The sequence below is a fragment of the Moschus berezovskii genome, chromosome 6 (assembly GCF_049115385.1).
Source record: "Moschus berezovskii isolate FMDL1 chromosome 6, NW_MosBer_1.0, whole genome shotgun sequence".
Lineage (NCBI taxonomy): Eukaryota > Metazoa > Chordata > Mammalia > Artiodactyla > Moschidae > Moschus > Moschus berezovskii.
The window spans coordinates 37,704,672-37,729,704 of record NC_142465.1 but is presented as its reverse complement, the minus strand read 5'-3'; the positions used below and the strand labels follow the sequence as shown (position 1 = coordinate 37,729,704).

The 25,033-nt window shown below is 38.7% G+C and overlaps 1 protein-coding gene across 1 annotated transcript in view; it reads right to left on the bottom strand.

Moving 5' to 3' along the window:
* The window catches only part of SLC38A4 (solute carrier family 38 member 4), a 79,962-nt gene that overhangs the window by 8,363 nt on the left and 46,566 nt on the right, over positions 1 to 25,033 (bottom strand). The window contains exons 3-13 of the mRNA XM_055395565.2: positions 19,529 to 19,619; positions 18,907 to 19,022; positions 16,012 to 16,085; positions 15,257 to 15,349; positions 8,970 to 9,051; positions 8,801 to 8,883; positions 8,646 to 8,704; positions 7,519 to 7,794; positions 7,308 to 7,387; positions 6,116 to 6,216; positions 3,793 to 3,917 (exon numbers count right to left, since the gene is read on the bottom strand). Coding sequence (XP_055251540.1) covers positions 3,793 to 3,917; positions 6,116 to 6,216; positions 7,308 to 7,387; positions 7,519 to 7,794; positions 8,646 to 8,704; positions 8,801 to 8,883; positions 8,970 to 9,051; positions 15,257 to 15,349; positions 16,012 to 16,085; positions 18,907 to 19,022; positions 19,529 to 19,619 — 1,180 coding nt within the window. The remainder of the gene's footprint in view (positions 1 to 3,792; positions 3,918 to 6,115; positions 6,217 to 7,307; positions 7,388 to 7,518; positions 7,795 to 8,645; positions 8,705 to 8,800; positions 8,884 to 8,969; positions 9,052 to 15,256; positions 15,350 to 16,011; positions 16,086 to 18,906; positions 19,023 to 19,528; positions 19,620 to 25,033) is intronic.

The following is a 25,033-nucleotide window of genomic DNA, read 5'->3' as shown; positions in this document are numbered from 1 at the left end:
TAGCAGCAGCAGCAGCAGCAGCAAGATCTCATGGCTCTCAGAAACATTACAATTTGGCTTAATGATGTAAGAGTACAGAAAGTTTACAGGAAAATGGTTGAAGTAAATGGTGAAAGCTTGTGCTTCAGAATGAACAAGGAATAACAAAATCCCAAAAAGATCTGAAGGCGTATAGAGTTGCCCATGTATTCCTAAAATGGGCAACAGGGCAAAGAGGGAGATGGGAGATTGTTGGTGGTGGTAGATGGTGGGAAAAAATAGAATGAAACTTGTTAGTCATTCCACATAAGAACACTGCCTTGTGGGGTGAGCCTGGACTCTGGAGGTCCCCAGCAGCTCTGTTTACCTATGGCAGGACAGAGGTGACTCTGGCTTATTACTGACTTATCTCTGTGTCATTTTCTCTACTGACAGAAACTGACAAGAACCTGGAAATGTGGGTCAGATACCGTGGGGACAAAAGTCCCCCAGAGTGATTCCAAACAAGTTCCATGCAGCTCTAGAGAAAACATGTTATTTCCATATTTAATGTTCTGAACAGGAGCCTCTTAGGAGGTATTGTGTTCTAATATGGGGGCCCAAAGGGAAAGTCAGAAATGTGGAGGCCAACTGGAAAGTAGGAGCCTTCGTTCTCAACTCTAAAAAAATAAAAATCCATTCTATTGCTTAGAAGTGAACCACACTTCACTTTGCAGGATTGTGTAGGACAAAGAGTGTAGGAAATATGGATGGTCACTGTGCTATTCCAGACATAGAAACATCTGCCATATTTCTATGCCTACATCCATATTCACTTCAAAACAGGAAATCTGAAGGCAACATAAGTGAAAAGAATGGTTTTACTAAAATAAAATGAAATAGAAGTAGCTAGAGGATCCGAGGCATGATCTCTCTTTCTTCTTAAAGAAAAAGATGCAGTGAGTAGAATTTGAGTCTTTGTGTTTTTTCTGTTTTTCATAAAAATGTGTGTATTTTCTGCATAAAAAGAAGCACAAGCTGAAAATGTCAGTTCCATAATAGACACCCCAGCCCCATATCACGTTCTCCAGCTAAGAAAGAAAAAATGTTGAGCAGCTTGTAGAAAAACTAGCCTTAATTCTCTTTATTTGTTCAATAAACACTTTGTGCCTTTTCTAAAAAGGAAAATGCTATATTGAAAAAAGGAAGATAATAAATGGAGAGATAAAAGGAAAACCCAACCGCCACTGACAACAAAATCCTTGTTATCTCTTCTTGGGCTCCTAAGAAAAATGACCAACATATTTGTTGAAAAATGGAGAATACCAAAAATATCTAAAACTGATAGATTTTAATCCAGATTAAACCTAATCCATTTTAGGTTTTGCTTGTTTTACTATTCATGTATGGGGATATCAAAACAAAGTAAATAAACTTACTGGTCAAGAGTTTCTTAATTCAAAGAAACTCATCAGGAGAACCATGCTATTTGACTCAGCATGCGACACGTGGAAAATTTTGGTTGGAAATTGGAAGAAACAAAGAAATGCAGCACAACCAATTTCTATCATTTTGGGAGAGAAGTGACTAAAATGCAGCCTGAATGTATTTGACGGGCAAAGAGGCCAACCTCACTTTTGTCATCCATCAAAACATGGAGGTTTGGTTCAGGTAGCCAAGATCCTCACTCAAACTGAAGTTCATGGCAGATGTTGGTGAGGGAAAGAGTCCATGTCTTATGTTAGAAAAGGCAGTTCATACAACTTAAGAGAAGGCAAGCTTCATTTGGAGATGGTCTTCCTTAGCAAACATGGTTGAGCTCATCCTATGCCGGTCACTGTGCATACCCCTAACCTCAAGGGGAAAATGTGGACAATTATATAGATCATCTCAATGTAACGCTGTAAGGGTGAGGCAGATTTACAAACAAAATGTTTCATAATTGCTAATGTTGAATGAAAATACATATTGAAGGATAGCAGTTAGTTATGCTTTCTGAAATTTGGTTCTAATGGTCAATTTTGGTTTTAATGGGCATTGGATGGGAAAGGCTTCCAGACCACAATGGGAGATACATCTAATGGGAAATGTGTTGCCATTCTTGATGGTCAGATTTGTGCCAATGCCTTATCTGTTATACAGGGGAAGAATTTCTATGGTCAATCTGGATTGTTAATGTCAAAGTAAAATGATCATCACCAAATGAAAGGCTAACTTCTACTTCCCATGACTGCAACCATCAGTGTCATCTGTGAACAATGCATTAGCTCAACTGTTACCAGCTAGCTGGGTAAACCAACCAAGTCCATTAATCTCCTGAGATCTCGGCTTGAAAGCACCACATTTAGGGCTTATGAATAAAAAATAAAAAACAATGCAGAAGCACATAACAGATTTCTTTTATAAAATGCTTTGATTCAACAATGAGTGTCCCCTGTGTGCCAAAATTTAATCAGTAATATCTTTACACACAAAAAGAAGGGTTCCAGATATTTTTTTCTTGGCGATGCTGTTTACTCGGAAATTTTACCCTATGGTACAGTTTCTGTCTAGCTGTCTTCTGCCTTATACCTACAATGGAGCTGATTTTAGGCTAAAATTGTGTGCATAACATTTGAAATACTTTCAGATAAATGAGAGACAAAACATTATTTAAAAGTAAACTCTTAGCTGCCGTTGTAATAAAGATCTAATTTCATGCACTCATGAAAAAGGAATGTGCCAACAAATATTTCAGCACACAAGCTGCATTTAAAGTGACCACAGTGTCATTATATGACTAGCCCTCATCTGTTTTGCCCTGTATGGAACATTCTGTACAGGACAGTGCTGACTACTGTGCTGCTAATTTTCCCCCTAAAATGAATGGTAAATTCAGTGTTTATGAAAGGAAGGAGAGTTGGCAGGAAAGTGCAGACTTGTGTTTCTCCATAGGTAGTGGTTTTAACTTGTAATTCAAGTCTTCACAACCAGCCCTGCTCTATGATCCCATAACAACTGACCCCAACAGTAAATGCCATGAAGGGACTGTCCCAGTACCAGTCCGTCAAGAGGGTATGTGTCAGTCTTAGAAGCATTGAAGAGATATATGATGGATAATATGACTATTTTTTTTTTTAAAGGAAATTTGGTTGTAGTGCGTCATTTACTTAACACGAATCTCCTTCTCATTCACCTTCAAGAATCAGCTTCAATAGGGTGACTTCTGAATGTTAAGGTAGCATAATATCACTAGGAGGCAAAATAATGAAATATCTTCAGAACTGTGGTGATAATGCAATATAATCTGAAAGCGAATGTGGTTTTGGCTTTCAGACTTCAAAAGTTGTATGAATTCCTACTCATTTCTACTAATCTATAAGAGAGAAGCTCAAGGTCTGCTTTTTTAAATTTTAGTTTAAAAATAAATTTCAATCTCAGTAAAACCATAAAACAAATTAATACATAGAGATAAATTTGGTGATTTTTTTCCCCCTACATTTGAAAAGTACTTAGCATTTAAAATACTTGCTTTACGGAATTCCCTGGCAGTCCAATGATTAGGTCTCTGTGCTTTCACTGCCTGAGATATGGGCTTGATTCCTGGTCGATGAACTAAAATCTGCCAAGCTGGGTGGCTTGGCCAAATTTTTTTTTAACTTTTAAAAAGTAAATAAATAATAAAAAATAAAAATACTTGCTGTATCTACATATTACATAGTCAGTAGGCTCAAAATGCTATGTAAAATATAACATTCTCAGGAATTGCATTTTAATTAAATCAACATCAAGTCAGAGTATATGTACTAATCTATGTGGTCAAGCAGGATTCTTTCACTAAACCCAGGTACTTACAGGGAATAGCACTATGGGCACGGTTAGTGTTACTGCCACAAGGACAGCCAGGCGTACCATGAGGAGAGGGGTGTCAAATGTGTACACTTTGCTGTAAACATGAAGCAATTCATCTTCAACTTCTCCTGCGAAGAGGAAGAGGAGAATGAGTCCACTAGTGTAGTCAAATCGGCACTGCTCACCTATGACAATGTTTTATAGGAAGAACACAGTATAGTAGGAAGAACCCAGATCTGAGAATCCAGACACCTCTGCTTTTATCCTGTCTCAACTTATTAGTTGTGTGTGTGTGCTAAGTCACTTCAGTCGTGTCCAACTCTGTGTTCCTATGGACTGTAGCCCACCAGGCTCCTCTGTCCTTGGGATTCTCCAGGCAAGAATACTGAAATGGGTTGCCATGCCCTTCTTCAGGGGATCTTTCCAACCCAGGAATCGAACCTGCCTCTGCTGCATCTCCAGCACTGCAGGCAGATTACTGCTGAGCCACCTTGTGTGATCTTTGTTCAAATGAACAAAAGGTCCTGAAGCCTTTAAAGTTGTAGATTTAATATAAAATTATTAAGGCTCTTCTCTGGGTCACTGACATTGTGATAAATCTCTGCTTTACAGAAGCGTCACAAAACAGGACAGGCTGAGGTCCTCTGGTTGAAAGGGATGAAAGGACTAAGCCTTATCAGACTGTCATTCACATCTTGCCATCTCCTTCCACTCCCACCTACCTAGTGAGCCCTGATGCAGCTTCTCCAAACCCAGTATGGAAACCCTACGACAAATGGTCTCTAACACTTTTTCTAGCTCAACAGTTATGACCCCATCATGACTCTGATAGAAATATTCTTGGACTTTGTCAAGTTTTTGTTTGTCTCACTGAGTTGAGACTCATTAGACTAAGTAACTGCAAGGAAACCAAACCAATCAATCCTAAAGGAAATCAGTCCTGAGTGTTCATTGGAAGGACTGATGCTGAAGCTGAAACTCCAATATTTTGGCCACCTGATGCAAAGAACTGACTCATTTGAAAGGACCCTGATGCTGAGAATGATTGAAGGCAGGAGGAGAAGGGGACGACAGAGGATGAGATGGCTGGGTGGCATCACTGACTCGATGGACATGAGTTTGAGCAAGTGCTGATAGTTGGTGATAGACAAGGAAGCCTGGTGTGCTGCAGTCCATGGGGTCACAAAGAGTCAGACACCACTGAGCAACTGAACTGAACTGAGACTAAGTAACAACGCAGAGATGAAGTAGTATGATTGCTATAGAGACTTTCAATGAACAATGCACTAAGATTAAGATGCTGCCCTCCTGAAAACACAGTTCATTCCGAATTCCAGGCACACATGATAAGGAAATACTTATAGAATCAGAAATACTCTGATTTTCCTACTCCTTCCCTTGAAATCAAAGGAGGATACAAATACTATCAATGACAGTGTCCTGACTTTCATTAATTTACAACCAGCAGAGTTTATGCCCAATCTAAACCAGAGCTTGGTTAAAAACCAAATATTAGTCAAAAAGAAAAAACCCAAGCAAATGGTGCCTTCTCCAGCCTCTTCCTTCCCAACTTGTCTTGCAATCAATTTAATTTACTGAGTCAGTCAGGAAAAAATACAAAATGTTAGAGAGATTTATTTTAAAAATATATGTAAGTTGATAACATTGATTAATATTAATGTTTGATTTCCTGAAATTCATCTCTAGGCCTGTGCTTCAGGGAAGAGAAGAACAATCCTGCTCCTTTTGTGTCCACAGAGGAAATATTTGCAGCATAATCTAATGTGACCAGAGTCACTTTGTTTTCTCATAGTATGTCCCCAGATTGAAACGAATTCTGTCATGTCCTCTTCACTTAGAAACCAGTCACTATAATAGAATAGAATGAAATTAACCAGAAAATTTGTCTAATGCTCCAGGCCTCCAGATTTGACTTGACTGGTAAACAAGAAGCAGGTTCCAACTCAAGGACTTTGTACTTTTTCTGCCATTTGTTTGTTAATTAGTTATTCTACCAAAAGAGCTTCACAACCTACAGCTGAAATACGCTTTATCCCTTAAGAAAAGGAATTACGATTGAGAGGTTTTTTTAATAAAATATGAGGGAATTCACAAATTATTGTAAACTGTTAGGCAGCCTAATTCAATTTTTTTTAAGTCATTTTCTTAGGTCAAATGAGGAGGCTAAAATAGCTTGCTAATTGAGTATGCATGTCTATAGATCATGCTGTTTATTGAGAGTAACTAAAAGAATTATACCTACCAGGTTAATGATCTGTCCAACTAGGATTTGCACAAAGAGAATGACTTTGACAGAGTGACCTACCATAAAAGGTTAGGTAACCAAAGAGGGCAGCAAGCAGATACATGACGAGCATCCCTGTGATGGAGACATTCGACACTCTTTGCATCTTCCTCCGGGACCGACTAAGAAAGATAAAGGACATTGAGCTTTGATTTTCTGAACTGATGAAAATACTACTTTTTTGCAATTTTAAAAGCTAAGAAAATAATATATGTCTGTGTTGCTCATTATAAAACCACATTTTTAGTTCAGAAACATCACTTATTTAAACTTGCCTTCGAGAATTACGGAGGATTTGCTTCCATTTTTCTTAAATGCTACCTCTTCAGTCTTAGAAATAACTATTTTCCTAGAAAATAATCAGCTTATTTTATGTTGATAAGTATGCTTCTCTATTGCACTTTTGAGAGTGTGAGTGACACAAAGGTCAAACTGGCTTCTAATGCAGAACGCCTTCATACTTCACAGTGAGATAGATTTGAGGGCAAGAATCCACAAGAATCAACAAAACACTCCTTTTAGGAGTCCAGACTACCTGAAAGCTTGATATTTTTACCTGGATAGTTTCTGGAAACCATTCTGGAGGCACCTGGCTGCTTAAACCATCATCAGGCCTCTAGGGTAATTGCTATCACTTCTCTTTCAGCTAAGATCAAATGTAGATGAACTGCTACATAGGACTTTCCATGTAAATCAAATGGAAGTGCTCTAAAAGTTTTTCAAGATGTACATCTGAATATATGGGGCAAGTTACTGTTGTTTAGTGAGAATTGAGTTTTGAAGTCTGGGTAAAGAAGATGAGAATTACTTTATGACACCCTCCCCTCAGGGTAAAAGAAGAAGCTGCCTAGCCAGGCCACCCTAACCATAATTTTTGGTCTGCATGGGTGTGGGTCATTTCCAGCTCAGGTGACATCTTCTTTCCACCAACTTCAAATTCAAATTCCCCATGCCTGCCAAAATTCTTGCAGACATGGGTTCCTCCTCCCCCTGAACCCCTCAGCTGGATCATTAGGATGAAGGAGTAAGAGAAAAGAAAGTAGTGAAGGGGCTGATTCACACCTTTGTGGTTAAAGCGCGTTACTGATGAGTGGTTACAGCATAAACTTTCTGTAAAGACAAAGCTGTAAACTATGCTTCTGTATAAAGCACTTTTGAACATATGAGCACATTTTCAAAGCAAGTTTAAATGTTAAAATGATGGCTGCCTTACTCTTTAAGTTCACTGTAGATAGGAAGGACCTCAGGGTGGCATACAAAAGCAAATGCTAGGATGGGAATTGCATAGGCCGTCTGAAAAACAAAGATAACACCTCATATTTAGCATTCCAACACAGAGGGCTACCTCAGGCCATCTCAGCTTCTGAAATAAAAACACAGAGACTCCACTGCTAGGCTCTTAGAGGCCTCTGGCTCTCACATACCCTGGAGTTGAAGACAAAGTATTTGGGCTGACACTTGTCATCACTGTGTGCTTCAAACTCTACTCCACTGCCATGAAGAGAGCGCTTGGCCTGGTTCTCATCAAGTCCTGGAGCATTCTGGTGGGTGTAATCCATCATGAAGTTCACACCACTACTCTCAGAGTTGTTGAGTAACATCACCACATGCATTGGAACTGTACTGTTGAATGTCAGATTCCCAACACTGTGATCCAGAATAGGCAAAGGACAGGGTATTTGGAATTTCTTGTAAATCACCTAGACCAAATCATTAACAACAACAAAGAGTCAGCCCTTTGAGGAAAACAGTGAAATAAAATCCATATGGTTGGCTTATGGGGTAGATATGAGGGAACTCTGCTGAAGATTCCTCTTATACTAATGGATGATAGAGGCTCCCTATAGCCTCTGTTCAAAGGAAGGAATTGGAACTATGGTTGGAGTTGGAGCTATGGTTGGCAGCAAGACAGTATTTTGTGTGAATCCATACTAAGCTTCATGCATACTCTTCCATGAGAAAGATGATCATTTTCTTGCTGCCTTTCATCTCTCATTTCTTCAAACTAATGAAAATAGTCATCAGAAACCCTTCCTCCTTTGTCTCTTTGGAGAAATGCTACATAAATGTTGGCGTTCATGATATTAGCTGAAATTCCTCCTTTTAGAAGGGAGTGGGATAGGGCGGGAAAGGATTTCTTTCTTTAATTTCCCTGTGGTCACCATCTCTTCATGGGTAGAACAAGTAAGAGAAAACAGCTGATTCATGCAAATATGGGTAATTCTAGAGTCTATTCATTTATCTTCTTCCTTCACCTTTTTAAACACTGAGTTATTGTCACATTCTTGCTGAAGTGTTTCTTTTGTCCAACTATAACATCTAGTGTGCCTAGAACATACTATTAGCAATGGTTTTAACATTCTAACTCAATTATATTTAAACTCATGACTATTCTTCTCTCATTCCAAATGAGAATACAAGAAAATTGCTTGTGATGCAAGAACTATTTCATGCTAATGATGTGCTTGAACAAAAATTAGGACACCATTTCAGGCACTGGAAAGCATCACATGCCTACCAAGTTACGAGGATCATGTCAAAAATCACTTACCACACTGACAAAAAACACCATGCAAGTAAGAGAAAATCCACTGGTATAACCAAGGTAACCTAGGAGTTAGGAAATTCCGGAAGGTGAATATGGCATCCACAATCAGCTTACCTCTTAGAATATGAAATGAAAATAAAAATGGAAAATGACTTTACCTAAATTTTTAAGAAGAGAAAGTGGAAGAATGATTCCAACAGACACAAATATGACGAGGTAGTTGCCATTGAGATACCATTCTCTAAAAAAGAAAGACCAGAATATTAGGATCAGAAAAGACCAAGTAGATTGAGTCTATTGATATTACAGAGAAAACAGAAGACATACCCAGTATTTTCTTCAAGTCCCATGAATGCTCTGATTACTTCAGGTAGTTCATATTTAATGATAAAGAGGTAGCTTGACATGGCTAAAATGGAAAACGTGACAGTTTAGTGGTGTTCATGGCACCAACGTCACAGGCAAGTTGTGAGAAGTTCAAGCATTGGGGACACCCCAACTTCTCAGTAATTCCCAAACTGAAAGAAAAGCCACCCATTGTGTATTCTGTATGCCTTCCAAGTTCTTCTCAGAAATGGATATTGGGCCCTTTGGCTCTTCCCGATGGACGTTTGCCAACAGAATCAATGCTGATGCTGTGTTAAATCCAGTTCTGAGGTTTTCAGTGAAGCTGCAGTTTTGAAGCTTTCCTGTTTGTAGTCATAATGGCCTTACATGTGTGCCTGTTTGTATCTAAAGCTCAGGCAGAGGTTTGACAACCAAAAGTGTGAACCACAAGAGAGGGGGTAGAATTGCAAGGTGGAGTTGGGTAGAGTAAATGTCACTCCGCCCTCAATAGGTGGACACCAGTTTAGTCCTTTGTGATCACCATGAGGGGCACACAAAACCTCAGACTGCTGATTCTCCAAATTGGAGCCATACTGGATTGATAAAGAAGAAAAGTACAAGAGAGGATAGCTTCTCTAACCTTTATCAATGAAGTGTTTTTCTGTATCCTTTGTCCAAATAAGAAATCATAACAAAGTGGCAAAATTTTTTGAGCATTTCTATAAGTGATGCATGTGTTATCATGTACTCTTCTGAAAATTTGACCTATAAATATGTACAAACCCTCTCTCTGGAAAAATGTTTTTATAGACATGCACAATAGCATACAATTTGGGGGATTTATGCAACATCCCTTTCCAAAGTCCATCCACTCAGCGAAGAATGATACTAATTTGCTATTTCACACACAGTCAAAAGGCTCAACTGAAAATAACACTGACAAGTTTCACATTGCAAGGTTTAAGTGTGTGCTACATCCTTCTAATGAATTTTTGCTAACAGACATTCAAGCAGCGATCCAAGTTGCAAATTGAACTATCAATAGTTTAAAATATTCCCTTAACCTCAAATAAAAGTAACAATAGTGATAACAGTTCCCCACATGGTTTAGCTTTGTACGTGGTCAGCTGAAAAGCCATGTGAAAGAGCAAGATGCATCTTATCATCTTCATTCCACAACTGAGGATACAAAGTAATGATTATGAGAGCTTAAATGACATGTCCAATATCATACAACTTGAAAAATGACAGACCACATCTAAAATATAAGCTCCCTAATTTCAGGCCAGTGTTTCTTCTCTATTGTGAAATGAAATGATTTTTACAATATCTGATGTGTCTTCTGTAAACATGACTTGGTTAATCTTTACAAAGACCTTGGCTAAAGCTAAATCTTACGGCGGGTAAACAGAGGAGATATTTCTGATTAACTAGTTCAGTGAGGTACCATCAATTTTAGAGCTGTTAATTGCTGACTTTCAGTGATGTCACCACTGTTAATGTGTTTGGTCTTCGAAAATTCAGAATGATCCAGACCTGTCTGGATAATGTCAACATTATTCTGCTAATGTTGAAACATCCATGGTCAGTGTTAGTTTTTCAGGGGATTGAGAGAATTAAGCATTCTAAATGTGGAATTGCTAAATACAGGAATACAAGTGATTTCTTTTAGGCCACAATAACCATTAATCACATAGAGTAACCAAAGTGAGAGATTTTCAGGAATGTTGTATGAAATTTCATCTTACTCCTTTAAAGCCACACTATGTGTGGCACACCAAGCTTCCCTGTCCTTCACTATCTACCGGAGTTTGCTCACACTCATGTCCATTGAGTCAGTGATCCCATCCAATCATCTCATCCTCTGTTGCCCTCTTCTTCTCCTGCCCTCAATCTTTCCCAGCATCAGGATGTTTCCCAATGAGTCACATCAGGTGGCAAAGTATTAGAGCTTCAGCTTTAGCATCAGTCCTTCCAATGAATATTCAGGGTTGATTTCCTTTAGGATTGATTTATTAAATCTTAATAAGGCGAAAATTTGAACCGAATGTAAAGCAATTTATTTGGTGGAGGCTGGGGGACTTATATGCTTGGGGTTCAATGCCAGTAAAAAGAATGAAACAACTACTGTCAAATTCTACCTGGGATTGTACTCGTACTATGTAAAAATATGACAGACAAAAATACAAATCATTATGATAAAACTGGATTTTATCTTCTTACTAACTATCCATTAGTAGGAGCAGTTATAGTTAGATAAAGGTTTTTAAAGAAATTGCTGCATTTTAGAAATCCCAGCTAATTCCAGTGATTTTATTAATCAGAAAGAAAGGCCTCCTTGCAAGATCTCTATACAAGTTCATCTATTGCAGCATTTTTTTCAATAGTAAACAACTAGAAACATTCCAAAACTGTCCATGAAGTGATTCAGTAAGTCAATTACTGTGCTTTTGTATAATGGAAAATTCAAAAACCATTATGAAGAGTAATATGCAAAAACATTCAAGGCATATTATTAAATAAAAAGCAAGCTGTAAATCAGTGTTATAAAATGATCTTATTTTAACAATAACACTATATTTATTAAATTTTACAGAGAGGAAAATCTGAAGTTGTTTTTTCTAAGGATGATTTACATAAACACTTGTTTGTAATCTGTATATTCATGAAATGTTTTAGTTTTTCACAATTAGCATGTATTTGTCTTATAATTATAAAATTCCCATTTAAGAACAACCAGAAAACTGGGGAGGAATTATGCACTGAACCCGTATTATTATGACCTTGTGAGGATGAACTACTACTCTCGTTTACATAGATGGAAAAAATGGACGCAGATGTGCAAAGTGACTTTCCCAAGGTCATAGATAGTGGCAGAAACAAACTCAAATTCAGGTGCGTCAGGATCCAAAAGTCCATTCTCTACTCAAAGATTTAAAAACCTCTTGAGATTGTTAGATAGCATCATCAACTCAATGGACATGAGTTTTAGCAAACTCTGGGAGATAATGAAGGACAGGGAAGCCTGGCATGTTGCAGTCTATGGGATCAAAAAGAGTTGGACACAACTGAGCGACTGAACTGAACTGAACTGAGTGACCGAACAGCAACAATATACCAGTTCTATACAAACAAGGTTAAAGGAGCCCAGAGGTGTTAGTACCTAATAGCTTAGAGAAAGATGGATCATGGGAACAATCAAAGAGGGGGAACCAGAGAATACATGTGTGGTGAGGCTGGAGGATGGTAAAAGTAGGGGAGCTGAATGTAGTTAGTTATGACCCAGAACACATAAGGAGATGAGAGATGGGTAGGGAGAGAGAGTCAGATTGATAGGGGGTTTTCAGGAAAGATAGGCAAAGGAAACATGGTTAAGACCTTTGTGTGTCAGACTAAAGAGTTTAAATTTTATCTTGAAAATAATGAGGGCATGCTGAAGAATTTTATGCATGTGAGAAGCTGGGGTAGATCTGGATCTGAGAAGGTTAATTTGGAGGATGAATTACAAATGGAAGAGGGGAAGTTCAAGACAGAAAGATCAGTTAGATGACTACTGCAACAATATGAAGTGTGATGATGAGACTAGAAGTAGAAAGATTCAAAATATAAACAAGAGAAAGAATGGTTTAGTTCAGTTGCTCAGTCGTGTCTGACTCTTTGTGACCCCATGGAGAGCAGCACGCCAGGCTTCCCTGTCCATCACCAACTCCCAGAGCTTACTCAAACTCATGTCCATCTAGTCAGTGATGCCATCCAACCATCTCATCCTCTGTCATCACCTTCTCCTCCTGCCTTCAATCTTTCCCAACATAAGGGTCTTTTCTAATGAGTCAGCTCTTCGTATCAGGTGGCCAAAGTATTGAAGTTTCAGCTTTAGCATCAGTCCTTCCAATGAATATTCAGGACTGACTGGTTTGATCCCCTTGCAGTACAACAGACTCTCAAGAGTCTTCTCCAGTACCACAGTTCAAAAGCATCAATTCTTCGGCACTCAGCTTTCTTTATAGTCCAACACTCACATCCATACATAACTACTGAAAAAAACACGGGTTTGACTAGACGGACCTTTGTTGGCAAAGTAGTGTCTCTGCTTTTTAATATGCTGTCTAGGTTGGTTATAACTTTTCTTCCAAGAAGCATCTTTTAATTTCATGGCTGCAGTCACCATCTGCAGTGATTTTGGAGCCCCCCCAAAAAAGTCTCTCTCACTGTTTCCATTGTTTTCCCATCTATTTGCCATGAGGTGATGGGACCGGATGCCATGATCTTTGTTTTCTGAATATTGAGTTTTAAGGCAACTTTTTCACTCTCCTCTCACTTTCATCAAGAGGCTTTTTAGTGCCTCTTCACTTTCTGCCATTAAGTGTGGTGTCATCTGCATATCTGAGGTTATTGATATTCCTCCCAGCAATCTTGATTTCAGCTTGTGCTTCATCCAGCCCAGCATTTCACATGATGTACTCTGCATATAAGTTAAATAAGCAGGGTGACAATATACAGCCTTGATGTACTAATTTCTTGATTTGGAACCAGTCTGTTGTTCCATGTCCAGTTCTAACTGTTGCTTCTTGACCTGTGTACAGATTTCTCAGGAGGCAGGTCAGGTGGTCTGGTATTCCCATCTCTTTCAGAATTTTCCACAGTTTATTGTGATCCACACAGTCAAAGGCTTTGACATAGTCAATAAACCAGAAGTAGATGTTTTTCTGGAACTCTCTTGCTTTTTTGATGATCCAACGGATGTTGGCAATTTGATCTCTGGTTCCTCTGCCTTTTCTAAATCCAATTCGAACATCTGGAAGTTCCTGATTCACATACTTTTGAAGCCTGGCTTGGAGAATTTTGAGCATTACTTTGCTAACATGTGAGTTGAGTGCAATTGTGTGGTAGTTTGAAAGTTCTTTGCCATTGTCTTTCTTTGGGATTGGAACGAAAACTGACCTTCTCCAGTCCTGTGGCCACTGCTGAGTTTTCCAAATTTGCTGGCATATTGAGTGCCACAGCAAGCACTTTCACAGCATCTTCTTTTAGGGTTTGAAATAGCTCAGCTGGAATTCCACCACCTCCACTAGCTTTGTTCACAGTGATGCTTCCTAAGGTCCTTTTGACTTCGCATTTCAGGATGTCTGGCTCTAGGTGAGTGATCACACCGTTGTGATTATCTGGGTTGTGAAGACCTTTTTTGTACAGTTCTTCTGTGTATTCGTGCCACCTTTTCTTAATATCTTCTGCTTCTGTTAGGTCCATACTATTTGTGACCTTTATTGTGCCCATCTTTGCATGAAATGTTCCCTTGATATCTCTAATTTTCTTGAAGAGAACTCTAGTCTTTCCCATTTTATTGTTTTCCTCTATTTCTTTGCATCAATCACTGAGGAAGGCTTTCTTATCTCTCCATACTATTCTTTGGAAATCCGCATTCAAATGGGCATATTTTTCCTTTTCTCCTTTGTCTTTCCCTTCTCTTCTTTTCTTAAGAGCTGGTATTTAATTGAATGGTCAGGGTTAGGGAGAGAGGGGAATGTTCAGGCTGATCCTCAGATTTCTGGCTTAAGAAACTGGATGCTGCTGGTATTGTTTGTTCACTAAGATGAAGGAACAGAAGGATGGAATAACCAGTTTGGGGACTGGGTAGGACGTGGGGAAATAAGTGCCACCTGTGATGATATAGTCTGGATCATGCAAGAGGACATGGCCACAGGACATCAGAAATATGGATTACAGTGTCTTTAGAAGGTCAAAGACATGAGAGGACCAGTGAAGTTAGTGGGCAAGTATAACCTGGAACACGATTAAAAATATATGCTTGTAAGCTGTCTCTGGAAATGATCATTCAGTAGGAATTATAAGAATCTGTTTTACAACGCTTTCGATGCGTCACCAGATTTTTACCTTAGTACAATTTCTATGAACACTGCCCAGTGGGCTGACTGCACAAGATGTGTCTCAATGACCCCAAAATTTACCACGTGCCTCAGATACTGAATTTTTCCTTTTGTGAAATATGCTCAATCATATATATTTATATATATTTGAAATCAAGAAAGGTTTTATTCTTTATTTTTGTTATAGAATTTATTTCATAGGGTTTATAAAGTATTTCATTTCAATATAGATATAGCGGTTTTGGGTTACAGAGAGATAAATTAGAAAATTTTACTTATTAAATTTAAAAATGATAAAGCAGGTATTTCTATTTAAATTCTTGTTCATTGCCATTAAATTTTCTTATTTCTTAAACCTCCTTTAGAAAGTTTAAATGGTTGTTGAAAGCTAGAACCTCTTACCTCCAAGGTTCTGCATTGTAATAGAAATAAAAGCTCCGATTTTCCCAGGCCATCCAAATGCCTTTTCACCTAGTTTTTCATAAATTAAAGACCCTATAATCAGAAATGAAAAGAATCTTGTTAAGAAACTGTTTTAGTGATGAAGATATTTCTATAATATAATTCTGCACTGGAGCCTCAGACGTGTAAATAAACAGCATATAGAAATCACAGATCTCAGGTTCAGTCCCTGGGTTAGGAAGATCCCCTGGAGAAGGAAATAATAACCTGCTCCAGTATTTTTGCCTGGAAAATTCCATGGACAGAGAAGCCTAAAGGGCTATAGTTCATGGGGTCACAAAGAGTCAGACACGATTGAGCGCGAGTACCTAAATGACCTAAGTGACCACCTATAGAAATCAAAAACCCCAAATACACAATCTCAAAAGCCGTTACAAAATATGGTGAATGTTCTCCAAACAAGGAGTGATGGCTTCATTCATCTTGGCTCCAGGCAGCAAGTCAGAACTGTTATTTCTATCACCCACCAAAAGTCTTTTTCTCTATTTGGCTTGAACCTGAGCAGGCTGACTTTCACTTTCACTTGATTTTTCACTTGCCTAGATAACTAAAAACATGAAGAGACCATGTGATTCGGATTAGAAGAAAATTATATTTAAAATTGACTAACACCATCTTATAGGTATGGAGCTAGAGACTGAAATGCCTTTAACCAGAATCAAAACGGCATGTCTGGTGTCTAAGGAGTAGCATACCTCCTTCTTTGGAAGTCTTTAATAAAAGATGAACTGAATAAAGAGACAGGACTGCCACGGCAAGCAGCATGATTCTGTGAAGGGAACAGAAAGGAGACAATAAGATTTCTGTAAAACATAAGACATAATAATACATGATGTTTCAATACATTATTACACTGGTCTTTTCAATCACTAACTTTCCAAGAGCATGTGGATTTGGGGAAGCTGAAAAATTCATTTTCAGAATGTCACAAATACTCTTTAATGCTTCAGAACTGGATTGGCTTTATTTTATGGGCCAAAACGTACTACTGGAAGTCCCTAACACACCTTTTTTAGTGTGTTACTACTACCAGCAGTAGAATCTAGTTTAAAATTTAGATGCTAAAGGTAAAACAAAATCAGCAAATACTATACTTACTAAGTATAAGGGGCACATGTATATGTATATCATATTTGCATGATATTCTCATGAATAAATTGAAGGGCTATTCAATGACCTGACTAAACATCCATCTAAAATCTAGAAACAGAGAAGCCAAAGCAAACTCTGAGTTCCATTACTACTGTCTGCGCATTATATGAGAGTGATCAGAAATGTGAACCAGAGGGTCTGGCAAATGCCTGTATAATAGAAAAAACAGAAAAAGGTAAATCTAAGCTGAAGGAAAACCTTTGTTGTACTCAGAAAAGAATCATTTCTGGTTCAGGGCCCTCCACATGTCCACAGTCATATATGGTTTCTTTATGTATTCAGTGATCAGTGCTTTCCAAAAACAAGAACTGAACAGCAAAAATAGAGTGTAGATAGAAGCAGTTATATAATAAATTAAGGAATAATAGTAACCTTTACCCGAAACTGAAAAAAAAAAATCTTATTCTTTGTCTATTTCCTATGATGAGAGCACACTAAACATTCTCCCCACAACTGATCTAATTCTTTGGTAATTCTTGGGGAAGTTAAGTTTGCAAACATAGATTTAGACAATGAGGTACAGATGTTCTAACAATTCTAGCTCTACTGTGCTCTTATTTATCATAAAATATGTTCACCAGAACTGTCTAATCAATGTCTTATTCATCTGTTGTTCCATACAGCTTATGAATTGACCTGTTTTTAAGAATTATGCAATTAAGATTATATAATTTTATTCCCTGGAAAAATAATGAGAATACTCTATATTCTAAACATATACTTGCTTTGGCAGAAAATACTAAAAGTAACACCAATGAAATCCTGTGTCACTTGTTGGGAATTAAGGGAGATTGCTGAATCCATTTTGGGCTACCTGGACAAACAAAACACATCTCATGATCTCTAATGATTTAATTGCTTCAGCCAAATTAATCTGCTAAATGTTTACAGGCCTAAAATGAGGCTCTCAGTTTTAAAAGTGGAATATTCTCCTCCCATGAAGATGATCTGTGGCTCTAGAATTGGAGAAAGTATCTCTTATTTCTATTCATCAGTGATCTATGAAAATTTCCTAATTAATTTTAATGGTATGTGTAATTAGTACAGAGAAAGCAGACTGTTTGTTTCAAAGACAGAGTATATTACAAAAGTATACAAATACATATATGACTGTACCTCTAACCATTAAGAATCTGAGAATTTTTTAAAACTACTTGATTTCAAACATGGCTTAGAAAGGTAAAATTGACATAAAAACCCATTCAGCTAAAAACTATAATCTAACAGTTCAATCAAAGCACTGACACAATATCAACATTTATAGTCAGCCTGATCCTAAGCCCTCAAATAGCTATGTGGTTACCGAATCACATGTGATGTTTGGAACATAAATAGCATATATTTATAATATAAATGTTACATTCTTAGGCAGCTATTTAAGACTCCAGCATTGCATTAGGGATTGTGACCTACATTCACACTGATGCCTGACTAACTTTACTCTTGTGAAGTATTTCACTGCTGCCAACTGTGTCTTTGAAAACATCAGGCTGCACATAATGCACAAATGCCTGTGGCTATCTGCCACAAAGTGGTCTCCCCCCTCCAGGTCGACTGTGATGCTGCTGCCACCAGGCAGCATCTGACCAAGTTTGGATAAACTGCATTGGTTTGGGAATAAACTTTGGCCACTCTGCAAAAATTCCCCATGCCAAGCATTGTTACTAGGTCTCGGGGATACAGACATGAGGCAAATAAAAACAGGATTGAGCCATCTCCAAAGGCTTAACGCTTTGGAGATGATAGTCTAGCCAGGGAGAGAGCCATTAAACAAATGAATCAGACAACTGCACTAAAATACTAACACTGTGATGAGACTATAAGGTGGTTTGTCCCAGTCAAGGAGACTAGGGGAAGGCGTAACTCAGATGTGGTTGAACTGAGTTATGGGGAGTTAACTAGATGTAGAGGAAAGGGGAGAAGGTTCCAAGATCATGTGCAAAGGCCCTGTGGTAAGAGGGAATGGCACCTTCAAGGGATGGAGAGCAGACTACCATTGTATCTGACATACAGAGCAACTGATGATGGGACTTGAGATGGGATCAAGGAACACAGGACCCTACAGGTCTGGTTTGGGAGGGGATGTTTTTCCTGAGTGTGATAAAGTCAGATTTGCTACTGGGAAAGATCTTTTAAACTATTAAACACCAAATTACTTTACGATGAATAACTTTGGACTGGTAAGGCTGTTCTAGCACTTTGGGGGAAGGGGGCTCAAATGCATAAACTTTCTGCCATTTGAATAGAGATGGCTGGTTGAACAAGTACCAGGATTAGACTGCTCTGATTATTTCTCATTGCTGTATTGTTTCAAAAAGAGAGAATGTGCTAATACTTTCTCAGATGATTCTTATTCACAAAGATCAAATTTTGTTAACTGAAAGAGCATCAGGTATGCACAGGCTTTGAACTGAGTGTAGATACGTCCAGGCACTTACATGAAAAGTATGATCCCTGTGTTGGCCATGGCATAGGACAGGCCCAGGATTCCACTGCCCATGATGGCATTACTCAGATTGAATGAAGACATTCCAAAGGAGGTGGTCCCAGGATGCTTGAAGAAAAAGGGAAGCATGATAAGCAAATACCCACCAAAGGATGAACCTTTTTTTGGATTATTCTTATCCTATATCATCTTTTATGGAAGAGACTACCACCAAAAATTGAAGACTAAAGTAAAATCACAGCAAAAAAAACCGTGACTCAACTTCAGTAAAAGCATGTAATTTTCAGTGGAATGTGGTACTTGATTTCAGCAGAGGTCTCAGTAAAAATAAAAAATACAGGTTGAGTAATAGAAAGAAGGGAAAACGTGTATGACTGCAGATCACGTTTGAGTTAGAATGATTTCTCCAAAAAACAAATAAATTTCATAAATGATTTATGCAGCCATATGGCGAACAGGAAAAACAAGCCCTTATTCCAGTAAGGGCCTGAATAAACAGAGAATGTGCTGATCAAGGCTTGGAAAATTTCAGTCACATTGCTTTCCTGCAGAGACCCAGGTAGATCAGACATCCTCAAGTCCTGTTTACTGCCGGAAAGCAGAGAATCACTTACATGTTCATCGTCATAATCTGCCAACTTCTTTTTCCCCAAAAATCCATTTGTCAGGAATTTCTGACTTTCAGCATCTTCATTAGTAAACTGACTGAACATACACACAAAAGAAAAGAAGACAGTAAAAACATCTAGTAAATGCTCTGATTTATGTTTCAGGTGATCTAAGTCACTGAATCAGGGGAGGAAAAGCAAGACACTTAAAGCTTTTTTTTTTCTCTTCTCCTCCTCTGAGCCCTATTTATGAGTATACTTTGGGAGGGAGGGAGAAAGCTCTGAAGGAAGAAAATATTTTTTAGTTGAAATTTTTTCAAAGCCACATTTTTCCTCCCACATTGACTATGCAAAAAATAGAATAATTAGAGCTAATTTTTGCCATTTCAAGCTCTCCCAAAGAAAGGGAACAGAGCAATGACTCTGTTTTCTCAACTGTTAATACACCATGACCACAGGATCTTATTAATTCAATAAATATTTATTAAGTGCTTTGGCACTGTGATCTCATCTCTGTTGGTGCTCAAATGTCCTCATAAGGGAAACTTCCATGTCTGATATGAAGCAACTATGGCTCAGAAGAGTAAGACAGCATGTCCAGCCCCACCAGATCCCAAGTCTAGGGTCTCCTACAGCACCATGCAGCCCTAGACAGAGCCCTTAGCTGGCGTTTTCCTCTTTTTTGATTTCACATTTTATACACATATCTTTTGCTGGAAAGGAGTTCAATGGTAGCTCTGTGTCATGCTTGGTTGTGTGTAAGAATGTGTATTTTAATTACTCTGAAAGTGTACTTGGTTGTGTTAGACAATTAATGAATGAAACTAAGAAAACCTTTTAAAGAAACCCAATGAATTAGTAGAAGAGTTGAGAGGGCTATAAGATGCAGGATTCAAGAGCAGGACTTTAAGACATCACTATCCACACAGAGGAGGGCTTCCTTGGCGGCTCAGTCAGTAAAGAATCTGCCTGCAGTGCAGGAGACCTGGGTTCAAACTCTGGGTCGGGAAGATCCCCTGGAAAAGGGCATGGCAACTTCAGTATTCTTGGAGGGAGAATCCCAGGGACTGAGAAGTCTAGCAGGCTACAGTCCATAGGGTTGCAAAGAGTCAGACATGACTGAGCAAGCACAAATCCACAAAACACTGTGACAGTGGCCTACTTGGTACAGGCTGGAAGCTGCACATCCCGTGACAGCACCGGTTGGCAACTGAAGCTGTATGCCAGAGACTTTGAGGATATGAATCTAGTACCAGTCACGTTTCTGAAAGTTTGACTAATGAGTTCAGCTGCCACCACTGCATTTTGATACTGGAAAATGTCACATAGGCTTTCGATTATAGGAAATGCTCAAAAATGCATGCTTTTTAAAAGTGCTTCATTATTAGATAAATTGCAACTTTTAAGGCATTTCTTGCATGAGAGAGTAAGATAAAATGATTGGAGTTTTTTTTTTTAAGTAACCTTTAGAAATAAAAAAGGTAAAATAATGATTATAGATCTGTGCAAATTATCTCTTAGAAGTTAAGCCTGAAAATATCTTATGAGAAAGAGGAATAATAAGGCTACTTTTTGAGAACAGAAAACAATATAAAATGCAGATAGAACCAGACAGATCATGAAGAAAAAATCACAAAGTTTCACGCGCTTTTCTAAAACCCAGGAAGTAGTTTTCTTGAACCACGTGGTGTCCGAGTTAGGAATATTTCCTGTCATTTTTCTCCTATCTCTTGAAGGAAGAATAATGCCCTCAGAGGCTACCTTTCTCCATCTCTGCACTCCCTCCCCCCTTTTGTGCTTTATTTGAATAGTCTGTGGTTAATACACTTGCTATGTGGAGACTGGTTAATGTTCATAGCTGGAAATGGAAAAGATAAGATGAAACAGAGCCCCAAATGGGCCTAATGATAATAAAAACAAAGGTGTCATCTAGATTTAAGCTCTGGAATAGCCAACATTCTATTTTTAACCTTAATCAATAAGTTAGAATCCTTTAGTCCATGAGTAAGTTTCAAGTTATAAATGTAAAAGTAAATAGACTTTCTCTGTTGAGGCATTTGCATGTTCTTATTTTGGCATGAGATGAATTGTAGTCATAAAACATGCCAAGACTGTATAAAATATATGAGAAATGTCCCTAGAGTCTTCAGTGATTTAATATCAAGCCCAGCATATATTGAAAACATAAGTATAATGATTCCAAATAAATGTATTATGTTGAACTTCCCCCAAATTTACATTTAAGAGATCAAACCAAACATAAACAAACTCATCTTTTAAAAATGATCATAAAATTGCAAAATAATGACCCACTAGAGTCAGGACTTACAAGCTAAGTCCTTGTAAGTATTCCAGAACACACTGCCTGAAGCTGACAAAAGCATTTTTGCTCTTTTCGTGCCGACTTTCAGAGGACCAAATCTAATGATTCTGTAGGACTGTTCTTAGGACCCTGCCCCCTTCAGCTCTGCCACTTCCACAGAGCTCATATCTGTATGTACCTTTCTCAGAAATGAAAGAGTCCTTGGAGTTGATTAATTTCCTGAGTAATGAAGTGGAGGGGAAAAAACAAAAGTTCATCTATCTCAAAGGCACTCATTTAATCCTCAGCAAAGTAGGTGTTGGTTTGCCATTTTGCATTTTCCACGGAAGCTCAAAGAAAATAAATATCTTCTCCAAAGTCAGATGACTCCTCTGCTGATTCCAAAGCCCTGGTTCTACCATGTTGTGCCTCCTTAAGAGTAAGTCAGAAAGAGAAAGACAAATATTGTATACGAACATACATATACATATATATGGAATCTGGGCTTCACATGTGGTACTAGTGGTAAAGAACCCGCCTGCCAATGCAGGAGACACAGGAGACCTGGGTTTGATCCCTGGGTCGTGAAGATCCCTTGGAGGAGGGCACAGCAACCCACTCCAGCATTCTTGCCTGGAGAATCCCATGAACAGAGGAGCCTGGTGGTCTATAGTCCATAGGGTCACAAAGAGTCAGACACGACTGAAGTGACTTAGTATGCACGCAAGTATGGAATTTAGAAAGATATTTATCTTCTTTGAGCTTCCGTGGAAAATGCAAAATGGCAAACCAACACCTACTTTGCTGAGGATTAAATGAGTGCCTTTGAGATAGATGAACTTTTGTTTTTTGCCCTCCACTTCATTACTCAGGAAATTAATCATCTCCAAGGACTCTTTCGTTTCTGAGAAAGGTACATACAGATATGAGCTCTGTGGAAGTGGCAGAACTGAAGGGGACAGGGTCCTAAGAAGAGTCCTACAGAATCATTAGATTTGGTCCTCTGAAAGTCGTCATGAAAAGAGCCTACTTGTAAGACAACAAAGGAGACATGGACATAAAGAACAGAGTTTTAGCCACAGTGAAAGAAGGAGAGTGTGAGATGAACGGAGAGAAACCTATATATTACCATATATAAAATAGATGGCCAGTGGGGATTTGTTGTACGACACAGGGAACCCAAAGCCGGTGTTCTGTGACAACCCAGAGGGACGGGATAGGGAGGGAGGTGGGAAGGGTTTCAAGAGGGAGGGGACGTACGTATACCCATGGCTGATTCATACTGATGTATGGCAGAAGCAACCATGATATTGTAAAGTACCTTCTAATTAAAAATTTTAAAATATATTATAATGAAAAAAAAATGTCACCCAACCTACAAAGAGTCATGTTGACATCTCCATGGCCTCTCTTATCCAATAACACTAATGTTTACTGGGCTGGCTTCCTGGAGGAAGAAGAGTGCTTCCTCCTGACACCCTTCCTGGGTGTTGTGAATGCAATAAGACATCCCGATTTGAGGATAATATTCTCTACTCCAGACCTAGATTTAATAAAAAATTCACTTCTGAATATCTTAAATCATGAATGATTTGTGTTATATAATATTTTATAAGAAGTTAATAAACTTATCAAATAATAGTTATGCAGCTACTCTGTTCCAGGCAGTGCCATTAACCTGGAGTAGTGGCATCATGAACATCTGGGTAGGGAGAAGGTGCACAAAGTAGGTGATCATTCTAACTGGGGGATGGCTTCATAGGAGACCTGATATTGAGCTGAGTATTGAAGAAAGAGTGCAGCCAGTAGAGAAAAAGGGGGAAGGTGAGTGGGTAATACTTAAATCGGGGCATTCCAGACAGACAGAGCAGAGTGAATGAAGGAAAGGGAGCTTTGAGTTCAACAAGGCTAGAAAACAGCACATAAACAGGACACAGGGCAAGGGATGAAGAGGACAGCTAGGTGAGGGCTAGATCATGAAAGGCCCCATATGCCAAGCAGTGTGTAGTATAATCTTTCTCTCATAGCTACTGAGGAAGCACTGAAAGGGTTGACCTTAGGGTAGGACATTAGTCAATTTGAAATTGTAAAAGATTGCTTTTGCAAGGAATGTGGAGGGCTAGTTGGAAGAGAGTAAATTGTAAGATGGGGACTAATCAGGGCTGCTCTAGTGAATGAGTGACAGATGAGGGACCAAAGCAAGAGGGCGATAGAATGGATATAGACAAGCAGGTGGATCTGAAACATTACTGAGGTAGAAGCAACTGGATATAGTCAAACATTGTACATGCAGTTTGGGAGAAGGGATGAGTCAAAGCTGACACCAAAGGCCTTGATTGAGTTTCTGAATGATGCTGATGACTTTTACCAAGATGAAATTGCTAGAAGAAGGGAAAATTTTGAAGAGGATGACAAGAGTTCAAAATTAGACATCACAAGTGTAATTTAATCAAGGAGGCAATTCAGACACATGAGTTATCCAGTAGAGATGTATAGTAAACAGTTGGATATGATGATCTGAAATTCAGTTGAGAAGTTTAACAGGCTGAAGATATGGCATATGTTCAGTGGGTGAAGCCCTGATGGTTGTGAATAAGCTTGCTCATCACTTCATGGGAAATAGATGGGGAAACAGTGGAAACAGTGTCAGACTTTATTTTGGGGGGCTCCAAAATCACTGCAGATGCTGATTGCAGCCAGGAAATTAAAAGACACTCCTTGGAAGGAAAGTTATGACCAACCTAGAAAGCATATTGAAAAGCAGAGACATTACTTTGCCAACAAAGGTCCATCTAGTCAAGGCTATGGTTTTCCCAGCAGTCATGTATGGATGTGAGAGCTGGACTGTGAATAAACCTGACAGCTGAAGAATTGATGCTTTCGAACTGTGGTGTTGAAGACTCTTGAGAGTCCCTTGGACTTCAAGGAGATCCAACCAGTCCATCCTAAAGGAGATCAGTCCTGGGTGTTCATTGGAGGGACTGATGGCTGAAGCTGAAACTCTAATACTTTGGCCACCTCACGCGAAAAGCTGACTCATTGGAAAAGACCCTGATGCTGGGAGGGATTGAGGGCAGAGGATGAGATGGCTGGATGGCATCACCGACTCTATGGACATGAGTTTGGGTGAACTCTGGGAGTTGGTGATGGACAGGGAGGTCTAGCATGCTGTGATTCATGGGGCTGCAAAAAGTCGGACACGACTGAGC